The following is an 18,825-nucleotide window of genomic DNA, read 5'->3' as shown; positions in this document are numbered from 1 at the left end:
CACCCTGGAGCAGCTGGAAGCGGTGGCACAGCCAGCTCTCCATGTCTGCATGCACATCTCCCTTGCACGCTGGCTCTGCTCAGGTGCTTTCCAGCCACTGTCCTATTTCCGCAGGTAGGAAACCTGTCGCTCAGTTTGGAAAGCAGCTGAGCAGCAGGAACCGCGGGGGTCAGGGTTGGGGGGGTGTCAGTCTAGACGCAACCACAGCAGGTCAAGTGTGCATGAACTGGGAATTAAGCCCACGATCGGTCGGGCTCTTGGGCCGCTCACCTCGATGTGGCCGTTGAGCGCCGCGTGGTGCAGCGCCGTCCGGCCCCCGCGGTCCGACACGTTGACGCTGCTCAGCAGGGGGATGATGATCTCCGCGCACTTCACCGCCTTGTTGGCAGCAGCCACGTGCAGCGGCGTCTGCCAGTTCTTGTCCCGGGCATTGACATCGGCAGAGTGCTTGATCAGCACCTGCACCGCCTCCTGCAACGGCAGCACAGCCACAGCGTGACCAAGCGGTCGGAATAAAGGCCCGGCCCACCTGCTTGGCAGCTCAGTCACAATGCCTGGGCACGTTAGTCATGCACAGCACACATGGCCAGGAGAATAACATTTATCAAAACAACCTCCCAGGGTACTGAAATGGCACTGTTCATTCAAATGCCAGAGCACACATTACCACTGCTGCCATTTAGAGCAGTGGCCTCACAGCCCAAATTTCCCAGTAGGATTTGAAGATGTCCAAAGCTGCCTATGAAGAGAGCCCAGCCTGTTCAGTCGATTAAGCTTCAGTACCACAGTCATCAGAACTGTGCTCTCAGTGAAGAAATGGATGTACTGATTTGAGGCATTACTACCACTGCTGGTGGGCTCAGCCTTGGCCAGCAGCAGGACTGTCCCAGAGCTGCCTGGTATTGGCTCTGTCGGACATGGGGGAAGCTTCCAGCAGCTTCTCACTGATGACACCCCTACAGCCCCCCACTACCAGAACCCTGACATACTGTTACAGGAATCACTTATAAACTGAAAAGCATGTCATCTTGGACAGTAAAATAACAGCAAATTGCTGTTAGTTGTATTTATAAACAGGAAAAATGAGAGGATAAAGAATTTGTGAAAACAAAGTTTTATCTTTGCAAAAACATGAGAACGTTGGTGTCCCCAAGTTAGCATTAGCATTCCTTTCCTCCCTAAGGGCTAAGCATAAGCCAAGGGTCTTCACTGCAGTATCCATTCTGTCAGCCTGAGACCAAACAACATCTTTTAAGGTTAATTTTGTTGGTTAAAAATGAATATTTCCCAGTGAGAAAATGTGTTGTTCTCTCTTGAGAGTCCGTCTCACTGGAGAATTCACAATCAGTTCTTTCCTGCTTCTGCTCATGTATCTGCCATTAAGCAAGTCGGGGGGAAAAACAAGTTTTTCTCAAAACTGCATTTTGTCTCTTCTTCCTTTTTTCTCCGTGAACAAACAAAATATGAAGGAACCATTGGGGACACAGTAGCATTCAAGCAGCCTTGTCTGCTAAATACAACTCACATCTGGTAAGTGAGAGAGCCCTAGTCCTACACAGCACCTTATTCTTTTTCCATAAACTGAAAAGTTTTCTGGTAAGCCCAGCCAAAATTTTATTAATGAATAACAAATGCACACAGTGTATTTAAATAGCACTTTCATATGTAGAATGGCCCAGGAGAGTGCCTGCAGTCTGTATCAACAGTACATACATTAGTAGGAGTAGTATTTCTTTGTCCTCAAATGATCTCAGCAATTTCATTTTCTACAGCCATCTCACAAACTGTTCTCTAACAGATTTTTTCAGTTAATGACATTGCATCTCTTACAGCACCAATAATGATATATGTCTGTTGATGTCTCAATAGGATTTTGTTTTTTAAATTACAGGCCTACTATTTTAAAAGTCATTTAAATGTAATTCACTGGAGACCTACTCAGCTGGGACATGAAGTCAGCAGGAAAATTCATGCACTTTTAATGAAAGAAAGAAAAAGTTAAAGGAGAATTTTTAGAAGTAAGTAATAAGGACTGAAAAGCCTAAACTAAAAATTTCTACACTTTTAAAAAATAAAACCAAAAAACCCATTTACACATTTTTGTTTACATCTGTTACAATCTGCTGCTCTATCAGTTTTGGGATCAAAAGTGAAGAGTCCTTATGGAGAACTTTTAATTCTATTGCTTTTGAGAGCATGAGCTTTCCCCTTTTATTAATATAGTTTCTACATATGCATGCAGTGCACAGCTATGGTGTAAGCCTCTGCAGTCAGTGTCTGTAGATCTCCCAAATTATCACAGTGAAATACCTTTACTTTTCCAACTATATAAGGTTGAAAGCTGATAACATCCATTAACAATCCTACACAGTCACACCTGAGCGTTGTTGATTTGTAAATAAACATTTAAATCCCTAAAGCCCACTTGAAAAATCATTAAGATATAAGTAAAAATGTGTTCATGCTTTTAACATGTAAAAAGGATTCAAGAAAACAGATTCAGAATCCTGTGAAAGCTTAATAGTGAAAGGTTGATAACAAAACTTAAAATTTCTTGGTGATCATTCTGAAAGCAACTGTGCTCACAAGAACTTCACAAACTACACTGAGCCCTACTGGTGAACTCCTAGACCCTTAATTCATCTCCTACTATCAGTGTGAGCTATGAATTCACCTCCTGCTCTCTACTACTATCACTATTGCAGCTGCACATTTGTTCGCTTGTGTAATAAAGTAAAAAGCAGAACTGAAAGAGCCTCAAAAATGCTAAATCCTGTTTCAAAATTATTACCAAAAATAGCAGTTATATTATAAATAACAAAGAAAAAAGGCCAGGAGAAGAAAGTTACATGTGTTTATAAAACACATAGCAGATCACAAAAAGGCATCAAAGGCGCTCCCCTGCTGCCTCACTAATGCACCTGGGTACTCACTGTGAGGTACCACAACTGCCAGCACACTTTCTCATTGTGCTTCAGCTGACAAAGAGTTAAAAACGAGACTCAAATCCACAGAAAGACATACATTTTCTGTTAGGACTGTCACTGACAATAAAAATCATGTACTCTGACACATCCAAAAGAAGAAACCAAGCACGCTGCAATTCCCGCATCAGAAAGACTGTGGCTGTTTTTTAAGGTTCAAGTCTGATCTTTGTTTTCCAACATGGCTTTTTGTATTTTGCTTCATTACAGCATTCATACTCTATCAGATATTCCTTTCAGAGAGTTTCAGTGGATGCCAGCAGCTGGGAAGCTCAGCCAGCAGCCAAACAATGCCCAAGTTCAGAAGCGAGCCCAGGATTCCTGCCTCCAGGCTTGGCAAGCGCTGGGACTGTTACGGAGGTGATTCGAGTCCATCAGTCTCTGGAAGACAGCCACCCACTGTCTCTTTTACAACCCCTCCCCTCATCCCCAGCAGCCAATTCAGTCTGCAGTTGGGCTCACTGTTAACTAAGTATTAGGAGGATAAGAGTAGACAGGGAGGTCTACAATGGAAAGCCAAGAATAATGGTGCAGTTGAAAATACAGTCGTGCCTGACCTGCATTCCTGATAGTTATTGCTGCTCCTTTTTAAGACAGCAACAGAAGAGGTACAACATGATGCCAGAAGATTTTTATTTGTCAAATAGAAGAAATACGGGCAAACCCTCCCTCACGCATGAATCAAGTGCATTAACAGAAAACCTAACGGATGCCTTGAAATGCAGTTAACCAAAACAAACTATGTAATGTGTGTTGGATCACATCCACATCCACTCCCTTCTGGCACATGCACAGCATGTACGCATCCACATGGATTTATTCCTCTTTATTTCACCACTTGAAGATGATGTGGGCACTGTAGATCACTGTGGGCTCTATCCCACGCCAATCCTGGTCACTTACTCCAGCTGTATGACTTGCTACAGTAATGTAAAGCAAGGTGAAAATCATCCACATTAAGGCTCAAAAGCAGCTATAACTAACTTGTAAAAGCTGGCCTCCAGCTGCAGTGCTACAGGCCCTGTACACAGAAAATGCTTTCCCTCTCTGCCTCACCATGCCACCTACTATGGCTCTCAAGGGCTTGCCTTTCCCTCCAGCATGCAGCTTATGTGCAAAAGCAGGGTAATCAAATCTTACTCACTTCACTTCTTGAAGCAACTGCTCGATGGAGAGGAGTCAGCCACATATTGTCCTTGGCATTAACACGAGCGCCTGCAAATAAACAGCAGAGGTTACATCCACGCCTTGGGTGCCACACCAAAAGCCTTGCCCAACTGCTTCCTAGTAACAAGAGTTGAGCTGTATGTGGCACTCTCAGTGTTCCCCAGGACTCTCCTGGCACCCTGTTCATCTTGGAAATGCATTTCCAGATATCTGATAGATAGGAGCTGAAGTGTGATTTGGAAAGAAAGGAAATGGATAGGCAGGACTGTTTTTACGAATTGCTTTGTTTACAGGACACTAAAGAAGCAAGATTTGTTGCAAGTAGTTATGTATGTATATGTGTGCCTACATATACACATTTTCTTAGATCTAGTGATACAAAGTGAAAAAGAGCAGCCCTTTGCTTAGAGCACTGCTGCTGTGTGAAGATAGAAGGAAGGGAACTAACCTGAACTGCCTCTTGCCTTCAGCTGCATCAGACAGAACACTAAAAAATGACCACTTCCCTGCTTCGCAAATCGTGCTGGGATCAAGAAAACACAATCAGGAAATGCTCAGGCTGGGGACAAAACTGGGCACTTATTACATCAGGTTCTGTGAGCGTCACTCAGAAAACATCAGAAGGCAAGGGATGAAGGAGACCACCTGTTTGCCTTCTGTGCAGTTCAGTGCTAATGGGCACTCTGAGAAAGGCAGCTGCACAAGAGGATGGGTTTGGGCTGCCTTGCCAGAGAAAAAGGATAAAGGAATCATATTTAACTACAGTGGTTCTGGTTGCCTGTAGACCAAAGGGAGTTTAAAAAAAAAAAAAAAAGAATCCTCTACCTTTGTGTAATAGAACAGATTTGTTTGCAGGAAATATTAAAGCTATTCACTGATGTGACATCGCAGAAAGGAAATTCACTGATCAGGACTGGAGAAACTAATTTTAAAAATTTTTTAAATTTTAAAATATTGTACCTTTCAGGTCTGCAGGTAGCAGCACTATTCTGAGAAAAGTAGCACATGCAGAAAAAAAAAAAACATAGAGAAGCACAAGTGTCATGCACATAGCCTGGATGAGCCTCTGAACTTCATGAACAAAGGGATTCTTAAGCTTCATTTTGAACCATAACTTAAATGCATACAAAAGCCTGTAATTAATAAATCCCACTCTCTGAATCAGAATCACTTTCTGAGAGCTGATTCTCAGGGATATTAAGATGCTTGACTTTGAATCACAGTGTTTATTGGGAATTGTGCTAGATAATCAGAGAAGAAACAAGTTCTTGCATATTTCCACAAGTCAGGATGCAGTTTTTTGGCTGCAAGAAAGAGAAAGCCACTTTCATAACTATTGCAACAATTAGAGGCAATCCTCCAAACTCACCTCAGAACCTGGTGGTACAATATGCCTTCTGGGAAAACACCCTTTAGAAAAGACAGCAGTTTCAAAGGGTTTTCTAATAAATCTGTCTAAGCAAGGAAGCTATTAGCTTATTTTATCTTCCCGAGAAGGCCACTACAGTTAATACACATTAGTATCCTGCCTTCTTCCTGCACTAGAGATATGTGAGGCAACAACCTTCTCCACCATCAGGAAGCTGACACCTGCCTTCAAGGCACCTCTGATTATCCTGACTTGGTCTGGTAGGGGTCTTGGGGATGCAAACTGCCTAGATGAATTCCTAGTGATTGCCACCCAATACCTCTTTTTGGGGTTAGAAATTTATTTTGTATTTGCCTTGGGGTTTTGCCTCATGTTCTTAATGAAGGTTTCTTTTGCTTTACTTCTACTGATTCACTAATTCCTAGCAGCAGATGGTTGCAAATCAGAAAGGCTTATGTGTGGAGTAGCAAAGCGTGACAAATATATTATTCCTCAGTATTCAACAACTCCAGCAGCACTGGTATGAAGATGATTAGAAAACTTAGCGAAGTGTCTCCATCAGTAGTTATTCATGCCCTCCACTGATCCACTTACCCTTTGAGAAACTGAAATAGTTGCCAAGAAAGAAGCTAAAGAAAATAATAAAAGGAAAACAATACCAGTATAAATAAAATAACACCCAGCATGCTATCAGCCTTTTCTTTCTCAGCTGTTTCTTTACCTCTCTGTGCCTCTTTACGTGAAACAGTGAAATTGCTCTTATGTATCTAATTCAATGCATCAGTTGAATATGTTTCTGATTTCTGTTTTTAAGGAGCTACACAATTCAGCTGTTGCCTGTTACAGGAGCTGCTGTTGTCCATTTAGTGAGGTTGCACATTTCCTGAAGAGATGTTTCAAAACATTTCTCCCTGGCCTGCCCATTTCCTTCACCAAAATTCAGCTTTTGGGTTCCCAGCAGTTCCTTCCAGTCAATGGTTAATAACAACAAAAATTTCACCAACACTGATGCACTCCTTTGGGGAGAGAAAATACCTGCCATTTTAAGGGAGATCAAGCAGAGGCACCCAGTGAACAATGCTCATGTTTTCAAGGGTGTCCTGTACACTCCAGGAACTTGAGCATTCATCCTGTGACAGCCGAGGGGCAGTTCTTTGAAAGCACTGAGTAAAGTGCTCTAGAACATGCTGATGCACCTACAATGAGCTCTGTACAAAAACCAGAAGCTTAAATTTTCAAGTCTATCCCATGACACTTCCTCAAAGTCACTCAGAGATTGAGTGTCCCTCTCTTTACTCTGGACCAAGTACCTTAACAATATTTCAATGCACTTCCTACAGTACTTTGTGAATTAATCTGTGTGTTTATAAGCACAAAGAAGACTGATATACACTTGGTGTATATTGTGTCCTTCATAGTACAATCCTCCTTGAAAATACAAGTTGCTTTAAAGATTTCACTTAAAATCCTTTCAGGTAGCCACAGCACCCATCCACCCATAACATATCCACTTTACAAAAACTCTTCAGAGAAAACCCTTTTCTCAGCCCCATCTTCTGCACTTTGCTGTTGGGAGGGCTCGTACCCCTGAGCCTGAAGGAAAGGCTTAGCTGTAGGGATTTGCCCTGGGAGGCTGAAGTAGACACCATAACATATAATGTTACCAATAAAATCAAAAGAGAGGAAACTTTCTGTGTTCCACTTTTCTTTAATAGACCTGGTTTGTAATCTTTGCTATCTTTCACTCTCAAATTTTTCTGCCAAAAGAGAAAATAAATCTGAAATTGCCTTCTGATTCTTATGAGACCCGAAATAATTCGACGTTGGCTTTCAGGACTAAAGTTAACATCTCTTTACCATAACCAAAGTACAATTTTCCATGCAACACATCTGCCAAATCCACATGTGTCTAACAAACCTAGATTCCACAGTCTCCAAAATCTCCAAAATTAGGGATGGTCAATGAAGGAAGAAAACTCTACTCTTTAACCTATTAATGTCATCATTTACATGCACCTTTCCAGCTCCTGCTATGAGACACGGTAATAGGCCCTCACAAATGTAAGGATAGCTGCCATAACTTCTTGCCAAGAAGCTCAGAGCTTTCAGGATTAGTAAGGCATGGTAATATTTCCAAGATGGCAAGTGCTTTGGTAGGTAACAAGGGGTGAGGGACTGAGCTCAACCATTAGTTCCCCAGGCACCAGCTCAAAGCCCAGGATGAGGGGAGGCCCCGGCATAGATGAGAATGGAGCTTGGGTTTGCCCAGACAGTTGTTCTTGCACGTCCATGACTGTGTCATCATACAGAGCTTCATTTATGTGAGGTGATTACCCTGGTCCTTCTCCTTTTTGACAGAAAGGAGGTGAAGAAGTGCTCAAAGCTCCCTGCTTTCACGTAGCCTGGAAAAACAAAATGACAGCACATTTCCCAAGTTTGAACCATATGATTATGGATCAGACCTTTGGGCTGCTGTAAATCTATCTGCCTCTGACATTTAATGGGCTGGGGTGATTCATACCAGTTGAGGGATCTGGCACTCTATCTGCTGTATCAGTTCCAAACAGATTCCATTTCAGTGGCTACCTAGAAAGCCATTTCTGGTCTGTCTCCAACAACCTGAGCAGAAATTTTATTCATTAGACACCACATTTATTTGTGCTGCCACCAGTTCGTGGGCTACAAATATCCGAACGTGCATATTTCATTTCATTTCTCTCCCGAGCCCTGTGCAAAATGCAATACATTGATACTCCTCCTAGTTTCTGCTCATGCTGAGACTATTGCTTGACAACAACAGCAAGCATTTTTGCACTTTCCCTCTGTGAAAACACCATCTCATTTTAAGTCAGACAAGAAAGTTTTTCTGCTTATGTAACTAAATTTGATGTTCAGATTAATCTTTTATAATATGCTTTTACTAATACAGTTTACTGAATGAAGAGGTGAAGCAAAGGAAGATGCTGCAGTTGTCTTTGTAGCCTAGTTCATGAAGAGATCACAGTCACAAAGAGGTGTTTATAACAACTCAACCTGTTCATCCAAACCTCAGAAACCTCCAAACTTGCTCTTGGATACAAGTACTCATGATCATCAAATAATGGAACATCAGATATTAAAGATCAATGAACAGGCAGAATATGCAACACAAAATTAATTTTGATTCATGCTGAGCTAATTGGGAAAGATCCACACAGTTCCTGCAGACTGAACACCAGCACAGTCCCACTGACACAAAGTTCAGTTTTTAAAAGCCCACATTACAAGTTTTTCACACTCGGATATATAAAAAAACCCCAAGATATATCACCTACACTTTATGCTGTTGACCAGACAAACCCTACAGCCCTGGGATGACATTTTGGCTGTCAGGTGCTGGAACTAAGTGTCCCAGAAGAACACTAGAAAGCCTCCTTCCCTTCTTAGGAATGTGATCAAATCGAACAATGTTCACCTGGACATTTCTGGATGCTATTTGGAATCTAGGGACAAATGGACAAAACAGCTTCCCCTATCTCTTTATGAGGATGTTGCCTGTGCTGCTACTTGCAAAACTTTTTCTTTTTTTTTCAAAAAGACATTACTTGTTCAATCTTCTCACACCACAACGGAACAGGAGTATGAGACAAACAACACACGCTGCAAGAACACATGTACAGATGAAGTTTATTAACTCTTACCTCCCAATGTAGAAAATCATGTTTGCATTTAGCACATTGAAAACCCACCCAAGCATAACCTGTCAGTGGAGCAATGTTCTTTCCAACTATTTTGCTGGCTTCAGGGTTATAGCAGAAAAGTCTGATGGATGATGCATGTCCAACCAGTTACCTCCATTAAGCAATTAGGCAAACCAAAAATTCCCCCACAATGAACAGAGGAAACACATAGCTACAGCAAACTGAATTCTCATTTTCTGCCTTCTCCAGGTGTGGTTAGACTGGTAAACCAAAGATACATGTCTGTGTGGTGTGCATGCACCCATCAACAGCCTGATTTAACTTTGAAATTGGCTGGTGCTCTAAGCAGGGGCCTGGATCAGGTCATCTCTAGAAATCCTGTCCAGCCTGAATTATTCTAGGATTCAAGGCTGGAAATTAGAAGGTGCCTTGCAGTCACAGGACTGATAAATCTGAAATAACTTTAAAAAAAATACACAACTAATTTGAAGAGGCAGACCAATAATTTGTGAAACCAATTATATAGCAGGGTTGTTTGCAAGGGGTTAGACATTTGTACCATAAGGTTCCTATCAATCTCAAATTCTTAAACGACATAAGCTTTATTCTTACAGTTCTCCAGTTTAGAAAAACACTGCCTTTGAAATTTGCAAGCACATCCAGGAGTTTGCCATGAATTATGTGCACTTCTTGAGAGATGTCTGCTTTATGCTTTGTTCTGACATATTTTGATCATGTTTTTTGCCACTATAACGGTTGGAAAACGTGTTTTGATTTGTTGTTGTTGTTCAGATACATCCTACTGCACAGTTTCTAACATCCAAATAAACTTCCTGACTCTTAGAATCATATTTCTAATGTAAATACCACTTAAAATTCATTTAAACTAATTTATAACTTTTTTTCTATTATTCCATAATAATTTTTGCTCAACAGGAATTCTTGGCTTGTACTCCAGGATGTGAATCCACGTTTCAAATACGTACTTCAGCAAGTTTCTGAAGCAAAAATACTGTCAGTTTGAATGCTTTAAAAGTTGTTAAAAACTAGTTACTGTATTTATTAATTGTGCTCAGTCACTGTGCACATTTTATAATTGTATCACTAAACTGAAATATATTTTCTAAGCCTGAAACATATGCAACCAACTCCATGAAACTCAGAATACATAGGCACTGCCCAAAATTCACTGTCATATGCTTTGCTGGGTATTTTTTGTAGCTTTAAAATTAGCTATTTTACCAGTTAATAACAGTGAGGGTCACTCCCTTACCTGACAAAATGAGAAGCTCAATGATGTCTGCATCCCCCAGGAATGACGCCACATGAAGGGGAGTTCGTTTCTCAGCATCCTACAAAACCACAAATAAGTGCAAACATTCATGTTAAAGAGCAATGCATTTGTACGTATTTATTTGCTGTGTGCATTTCTATTCACAATTAGAAATGCAATCTCACTGAAAGAACAAAATTCAAGATCTTAACAACACATTTCCTCCCAATAATCCTCAGCTTTTTTTTATCACTTGTTTCCATCACACCTTGCAGAGACACTGTCTGATAGCCTGTTTACAGGTAGATCAAATCAAATCTAAAATGAGGAAAAGGCATCATCCGTGGGTCTCTTTCCCACTCTTGAGTATCACAGCAACATAACTGAGATGCCTCTGGATATCAGACTTTGTAATGCAGTTTGCACCAACAATACAACAAGACACACAGAGTCTTCAGAAGGATAACTTGGGAGAATGGTTTGGAACCACACCCAAGGTCATGATGTGATCCTCTTAGTCTCTAAAGGTCCTTGTATACCATTTAGCCTGGTTATCTACACAGCAGCCCAAAATGGGCACGTGCACCTTGATCCTTCAAATATAAAAGAAGAAAATACTACTAGTCAAATCTGTATCTTTAAACCTAGAAGAACTGCTAATTATCATTTATATAACTTCTGAAATACCTCTACTTTTATTTGATTTCTGTAATTTTGCACATTAAGGAGTCCATTTTCAAGATTTTCTTTTCTAACTTCAAGGGGTATAAACATAGTGTTTAAAAAAAACCCTTTCTTTTATTGCTTTGTTCAGATGATTGCAGAACATAGGTCTTCAAAAGAAACTGCTAAAACATTATAATATGGGCAACAACAATCACAAGAACTGCTAATACTGCTCATTGTGCTATTTCATCCCTGCTTCCAGTCCTAAATGAATTTCATTTTGGTTTCTTAACCAGAAAAATAAGTTCTAAGAGACCTTATCAATGAAACTTATTGCAAATTATTAGCATTAAATATTGTAAGCTGGTAACAAATTCAATACTTCCTGCAAACAATACCAACAGAGAAACCCTACCAGTGTCCCTAAAGCAGATCTCTGAGCCTGTGTCATATAAAATATCACTTTTACCATGACCAAGAAGTCAACCACCATAAGCTATTTTGTAATACCTTTAAAGTATGCTAAAAACGTGGACAAATCAGTGCAGCAGAAGCATTTGTCATTTGAATGTTGAAAATAATTTTCCAACACTGAAAGGCACAGAGCCACTGATCAACCAGAATAATTTAATTTTTATGGTTTTTTAAATATATATAACGCATATAGTCTGCAAAGTCTGCTCCACTGCGTTTTGATCTTTCATATTGGGCATGCACATAAAACACTCAGAAGACAGATTACATAAAACCCAGGCTGTCACAGGTCAGAGAGGAAGGTATCTTGCAGAACTTCACCTCCTCACATGATAGGTAAATTAAAAGAACGTTAAGCAGTGTCCATCCAGCAGAGTCCTCTCAGGAACCAAAATAACAAGCTGGATTCTCTCACATGCTCAGTTCCTAACTCCTAACCCACCACGAAACAGCTCTCACAGGTACAAGTGCATATGAGACTTTCCACAAATATTCTGTCCTATGGCAAAAAATATGCTAAGACTGACCAAACTTATACAAAACCAGAATCTGTTTTATTTGGGTTTTTAGTTTGCTCATTTCAATGCACGGAGCTCTCTTTATACAGTGCAGCATTTGTAGCAGCCATCGTACCTGTCAGTGACAAATTCTGTGACAGCTTCTTGCAACACAGCCAACTTTGGCAACACTCAAATGCTAATGATACAAGACCAAGCAATTTTCTGTATCAAGGAACCAAGGCTACCCAGTGCTTTATTGATTATAAAGATATTATGTAGTAAACTGTAAATCTGATGGGAATTTGATAACAGAGATGAAAGGACATTAAAGAGAAAACTAAAATTTTTATCCTTCCTGTAACAGGAATAACTCTCTGTAAGCTTTCTCAGCTTTCACTTTTTAAAATCAATGCAAAGTCCTATCATATTAAGCAAGAATCAAGTTTCCAGGGAAAGTTGGGTTTAGTCATGAAACTGAATTTAAGCTTCATTTCTCCAAGAGGAAAAAAAAACCTAAAACTTCTCCGTTTCTCACAACCAGGCACAAATCAGAGTTCACTTTCACAGAGAGCCCTACAGGAAACATTTTCTGGAGTTTGGCAGGGAGAAGCCCACACACTACACCCGCAGACAAGCATGCAGATGAGAAATTCAATTGAGGAACATCCTCAAGTTCCTGTTTAGACTCTGCACAGGACTGATACAGAAACAGAGGAACTGAGGCATCTCCCCAACTGTCCAGCCACACTCACTGCATCCTCCTCAAAGCTGTGTACCACTGCAGCCAGACTCACATCACCCACTGCCTTTCCATCTGGCCCATGCCCTGACATCTTTTCAGCTACAGACATATTTGTCACATGATGGTGGGAACAGGAGCACAAAAGTAAATCAGTAATGATTTAAAGACTGAAGGCTACAAACAGAGGGAGAGGACTAAAATCTGTCCTTTCAGGAAAAGGCTTGGCAGAACCTCAAACCTCAACATACATTATCAAGGCAAGGAGAGTAAGTGGAAGGGGGAGAGATGATAACAGGGTTACAAATAGCATTAAGAGGAATAATCAGACCTGCTTCAAGTATAGTTCTCAGAGGAACAAAAGGTCAGTAAGAGACAGTAGATAAGCTGTAAACAATGGCTAGAAAATCATGCTGAGATGAGATAAACACTCTTTCCAGTACCTAAAGGAGGCCTACAAGAGAGCTTGAGAGGGACTTTTTACGAGGGAGTGTGGTGATAGGACAAGGGGGAATAGCTTCAAAAGGAAAGAGGGCAGGTTTAGATTAGATACTGAGACTAAATTCTTGACTGTGAGGGTGGTGAGGTACTGGAACAGACTGCCCAGAGAAAATGTGGATGCCTCAATCCCTGGAAGTATTCAAGGCCAGGTTGGATGAAGCTCTCAGCAGGTGTCACTGCCCATGGCAGGGGGTTGGAACTAGATGATCTTTAAGATCACTTCCCACCCAAACCATCCTATGATTCTATGAAAACTATTTTAGTAACCTATCTTAGTTCACAGAAAAGATGATGCTGCATACTAACATTATCTGTATGCTTTTGTTTGTTTTAAGTACAGAGAAAAGAAATTAAGACTCTAACAAACAGGAAATCAAGGACAGAAGGCCTCAGCATGAAAAACACTCAACACATACTTAAACTGTTCAAGTGATCACAGTGACACTGATAAGACCCTTCACAGGCTTAAAGTTAGACTAGTCCTTAAGTGCTTTATTGGATCAGAGCCTTGAGGTACACAAAGATTAGAACGGTGAACTGAATGAATCATATCAGCACATGTAACATATGCAGGCACATTAAGAAAAGGGCCTACATTTCCTCCTCAACACAGCCTACATCTCAAAGGAGAATTTTGAGATCAACTGCAGCTGCTCAGATCAGGTGACGCTTAAGACAGAGTTCCTTACTATTAACATATAAGTGCAACTGCTGCAGAAAATAAATGTATGTATCCTTCCTTTGTCACCAAACTGACTGGGCAGCTAACAGGAATAGCTGGAATTTACAGAAGGACTTGAATGCACCCCAGAAACCAAGTTAATGAAGTCTTTAGATTCCCACCACCTCCTGCCAGAGATGTGCCTGGGTGGCAGAGTAAGGCATGTGAATGGCTACAACTTCCACTGATAAAGTCTAACCAGAATAATAACAGAAAACAAACTTCCTGCTCATTCCCTCCATTTACAGTTGTTACATCTGAGTACACCTAAATTTAAATAGCACAACCCCAAACATTTAGATACAACTTGACTTCAGGAATATTCAATATTGGCAACTGTTAGGAACTACTGAAGAGGTTAAAAGCATATTTACAACCATTCCAAGCCAAAAGCTGATGGTGTACCAAGAAAATATCTGCTGCTTCAAGGATTTTTTTCTACTCATACATTCTTTTATTAAAGGCTGTAATTCACAGAGCAAATGGAAGTGTTTAACTGTGAGCACCAGCTGAAGGGGAAAGTCAAGCTGTGTAACTTATGTCTCGCACTCTTTCTTCTGCTTGGTAATAATCAAGTTAAGGAATTCCTATCTGAAAATGCAGATCCTGGTTCCATCACCTCTTATCCTCACAGTCTTCAGTTTGGCCTCAGAAACAAATATTTTTCTGGACTGAGTCTTTAGTTGCCCATGAGGTAGAAAAGGCAAATACTTTGATCTCCTAGAGACAAGAAAAATTATCTGCTCTTTTTCCCCACATTTAACACTTGCCTTCTGTAAGTCTGACGGCAGCTTTCATGCGAGAAAAAGATAATTTTAACAACTAATTACTAATTCTACATTGAGACCGTAGGAACTGTTATCCTAATGAATGGAAATATTCTAATGTTTATGAATATTCAATGTAAGACTCAAAAGATAGACTTAAATAACTCCTCCATTTTTTACAAGCACAATATTAACTTTTGGGGGAGCTGGGGGGAAAGGCTGAAGGCATGGGAACGTACATCACATGTAAATGGATGGGAAAAGATTTAGAAAATTCAAGTATTTCAGGCTGATATTGCTGCCTTGCAAGAAAATAAGGCAGCTACAGCCAAACCCTGCCATGAGACTTTGATGGCCTATAGATCCTTAGGGGTCTCTGACATTCTGGGGACACTGACAACATGAGTCACCAGCACAGATATATATAACATAGTAACCACTAGTATACTAACATGCTGTTGCAAAGCAACCCAGAAGATTTCAGACTCTCAGGCTCTCCAGCAGAATCTTTTTCACAGTTCAAAAATTTTCTGTACAAAACATAAAGAAAAAAATTCTAAAAGAAAAAAAAAAATTAAGTAAGTCAAGCTAGTTACCTTGCATTGCAAACATCAATGTAATTTCATATTCAATTTCCTTACATAATTGAGAACTGTTCGTAATATCTGTAGAAAAAATTGTTCCTATCACTTCCCACTTAAAGAAACAGCATATCAAACAGCACTACTAGAGGCTAAATACCACTGGAAACACAACTATTACCTAGCACCAAACTGTCATACTGTGTCAAAGCAGAAGCCTTTCCAACTTCTTGACTAAATCCTCCAGAAGACTTTCCAGCACAGCATAACTACATCTTAAAGAAGAGCATTTAATTCCAGCATAGCTTTATTCTCCTGCAAGGCTCCACAGCGCCAAAAAGAAAATCATGATTCCTTGGATGAGAGCAGAGATGAGGGTCTGGTATCCCAAGGTAACTGAAATACCACATTACAGTCTCTCTTAAGTCCCAAGTCAAATGTGTCACTCTAAATGACAAGCTGGTCTTCACTTCAGCTATCCCAAGCATGCAAAGCCTTTCAGACTCACAATCCCAAACATGTGTGCACTTGTACCCTTCAAGCACTTATACCACCTCCAAAAATATGTTTAGCAATATTACAGAAATATATATATAAATTTTTTGTGTGTGTGAAGACCTGGATGAAGCCTGAATCCTCCTGACAAAGGCAGTCCTGCAAATCTATGCCTTACCAAGCAGAAAAATGTGTAAAAGAAGTAATAAACAGCATACATACATACATGTCTCTCCATAGTAAGATCCTTCTTGCCCTCCTTATCCCATAATAAACATTCACACAATTATCTCTTGATTCTGATGAGCAGCAAGAAGCATCTGCAGCTTCTCCAGCTGGCAGAGCATTGAGCAAAGAGGTTGCAAGGATCAAGCCCAAAGGGCCATACCAGCAACTGTGCCCCAGCAGCAGAAGCACCTATGTTGTGGGAAAGCAAATGTTGCCTTCAACAGTCTCACTGGTGGAGTGAGGTAGCACACCAGTTACTTTCCCAAAAATAAAAATCCAGAATATCCAGAAGATATTTCTGGAGACATCGAAGTTTTAAATATATTTTGGGTTTTTAGGGTTCTATCCAAGAGAAAACGCAGGATTAGGGGATAAAAACATAAAAACAGAGGGAATTAAATGTCTGGTTTGGCTTGAAAACATCACATTAGTTATAGGAAAGAATACTGGAAGGGGTTTTGACTTTTTTTGTTTGGCTTTAGATATTTTGAGGGGAAACTGGAAGACTAAGATGAAAATGGAAATTTCACAGGAAGATTTCAGTTTATACATCACACATAAGAACTGGACTTTGCAGATGTAGGGTGCTGCACAGCTGCATGTATTACAAATCCCAGGTAACAAGGGGTTATAACTGGATCCAGAGCAGTCCCTGGATTCTGGGAGTCATTCTCTCCCACTCTTCCCAAAGTAAAAATAGCACCCTAAAATATCCCCACCTACACACACAGAGCATGATCACCCTACTATTTCTAAATGTACCAAACAGCAAATGTAGACAATGCCTACCTGAAACTAGTCTGGCAGTCTAGATAGTGCAACCAATATTGCAAATGTCCTGGGAAAACAGGCTGCTGAACACTGCCCACAGGCAGACCACATTTGCCAAGGAAACAGTGCACATTTGGTACCCCATGGTAGGGAATTGCTTACCGAGTATAACAGCTAAGGATAACAGTGTCCATGCCCTCAGAGTGCACATGCTCCTCCAAAGCACAGCTGGGGACTGGAGAGGTCACAGTGACAATTATGGTGGCAGAATGAACTAAACCCACACTTGTAAGCCAAACAGTCACAGCTTTCACTGTGTTGCAACACGGGATTCACAATTATAGCAGCATCCAGAATGTAGCCATTTCTATCAACATACACTTCCCAGCTTGGAAAGATAATAATTATTTTACCAGACCAATTTTGTGGAGTTTCTCTATGCGCTTTTTGTTCTACCCTCCAAATACTTCTCTTGCTGCAGATTCCAAAAAAACAATTTTTAAAACTCCAGAAATTCCCAGAGCTTGCTACAAACCAGCCTTTTATTTTGCATCCCTGTCATACCTATATTTAAACTATTCCAATGTTAACAGAGCCAACCACAATGATCAACAAAGCACAAATCGCTGCCAAACAGTGTCAGAGTTTCCTCTCACGTGAGTAACCAAACACTAACATGGAAGTAATTAAAAACACCCTTAAAATAGAAACATAAGCACGCAATGCAAATTGCCAGCTCACAGCACAAGGGAGGGAAATCTTTTGGTCTTTCTTTAGTGATATTTTAAGCAATTAACACTTGTCTGCAGTCACTATTCAGAGCACAATCTTCACGTTTCACGTTGACCAGTGTTTTTCTAATTACTCAAAAGAAAAGGTTTGTGTTTTGCTCCTGACAAAATAGTTGTTTAGGCAAAGCATTCTTGGATGGATTTTGAGTATTGTAAATAGTGTTCTGGGCAGACCATTCAAGTTCAATGACTTTTTTTATTAAGTACCATGGTATTCATCTGCAAAATATGTATTCCTCATCTATATCACACCTGACAGCTGAGAGCATCTCCCTGGCAACCATCACTACACACTTGCAGCCAAAGGATAGAAAAACATTTGAAAAGTAGGCAATAATCTTGTGCAGGAAATGCTATTTTAAAAAACAACATGAAATGCAGAGGAACTAGGACATTCACCTAGCTTGTTGTGGGGTTTTTGTTTAGTTAGTTTGGGGCTTTTTGTTTGTTTTTTTAGACCAACAGCAAAAACAAATAAAGAAGAAACTCAAGGGAAATGATTCTTTAACAAAGCACTTTTAGGAACTTTTAACAAAATGACCAGGTACTGATAATCACAGGGAAAGCCTAATGTCAAGGTCTTGGATCAGATTCCCAATTTAAAACAGAAGCAATTCTTTCTGCTCTTGACAGCAAATGGAGTGGAGCCCCAGTCAACCAGATCTGTAGGATCATTTCTCCAGTTCCTTTCAGCAGCTCCAAACCAACAGGTTAGACCCACTACCTGCAAAAGTTTCAGTGCCAAGACTAAACCAGACCAAGTGCTGGTGTTAGCTATAAATAAACTGAAGACTTTATGTCAGAGAAAGACATGAAGGAAAGGAGGGTTGATTCAAAAGTCCAGGAAACACCTGGAAATCATCATTCTGCTTCTGCTTTATATTCTCACCACTTTCAGAGGCCACAGATTGTAGCCAGGACTGACAGGACTCTTACAGTATGGATTTAAGTCAAAATTGAAAAGGGGGGAAAAAATATCCAAACTTCTGCAAAAAGACCAAGTTCAAATGGAGATATTTTCCTCCAATACCAAAGTACTTAAATACTACTACTTTACAGTTGCTTACCATTCTGGCTAGAGTAAGCCAATCTCCAGAACAGTAATTCCTCTGTGGCCA

The 18,825-nt window shown here is 40.4% G+C and overlaps 1 protein-coding gene across 15 annotated transcripts in view; it reads right to left on the bottom strand.

Moving 5' to 3' along the window:
- The window catches only part of ANKRD44 (ankyrin repeat domain 44), a 135,434-nt gene that overhangs the window by 56,412 nt on the left and 60,197 nt on the right, over window positions 1–18,825 (bottom strand). For all 15 annotated transcript variants that reach the window (XR_005562627.1, XM_027730679.2, XM_027730680.2 and 12 more), the window contains exons 3-5: window positions 10,474–10,552; window positions 4,129–4,199; window positions 271–471 (exon numbers count right to left, since the gene is read on the bottom strand). Coding sequence is in view for 14 of the 15 variants with exons in the window: in XM_027730679.2 (XP_027586480.1) it covers window positions 271–471; window positions 4,129–4,199; window positions 10,474–10,552 (351 nt within the window). In the remaining variant the exon portion in view is untranslated. The remainder of the gene's footprint in view (window positions 1–270; window positions 472–4,128; window positions 4,200–10,473; window positions 10,553–18,825) is intronic.

This window comes from Pipra filicauda, unplaced genomic scaffold (genome assembly GCF_003945595.2).
Source record: "Pipra filicauda isolate LSUMZ 115617 unplaced genomic scaffold, ASM394559v2 scaffold149_size4050908_pilon, whole genome shotgun sequence".
Lineage (NCBI taxonomy): Eukaryota > Metazoa > Chordata > Aves > Passeriformes > Pipridae > Pipra > Pipra filicauda.
The sequence above is the reverse complement of the archived record's forward strand: the minus strand, read 5'-3'. Positions and strand labels throughout refer to the sequence as shown.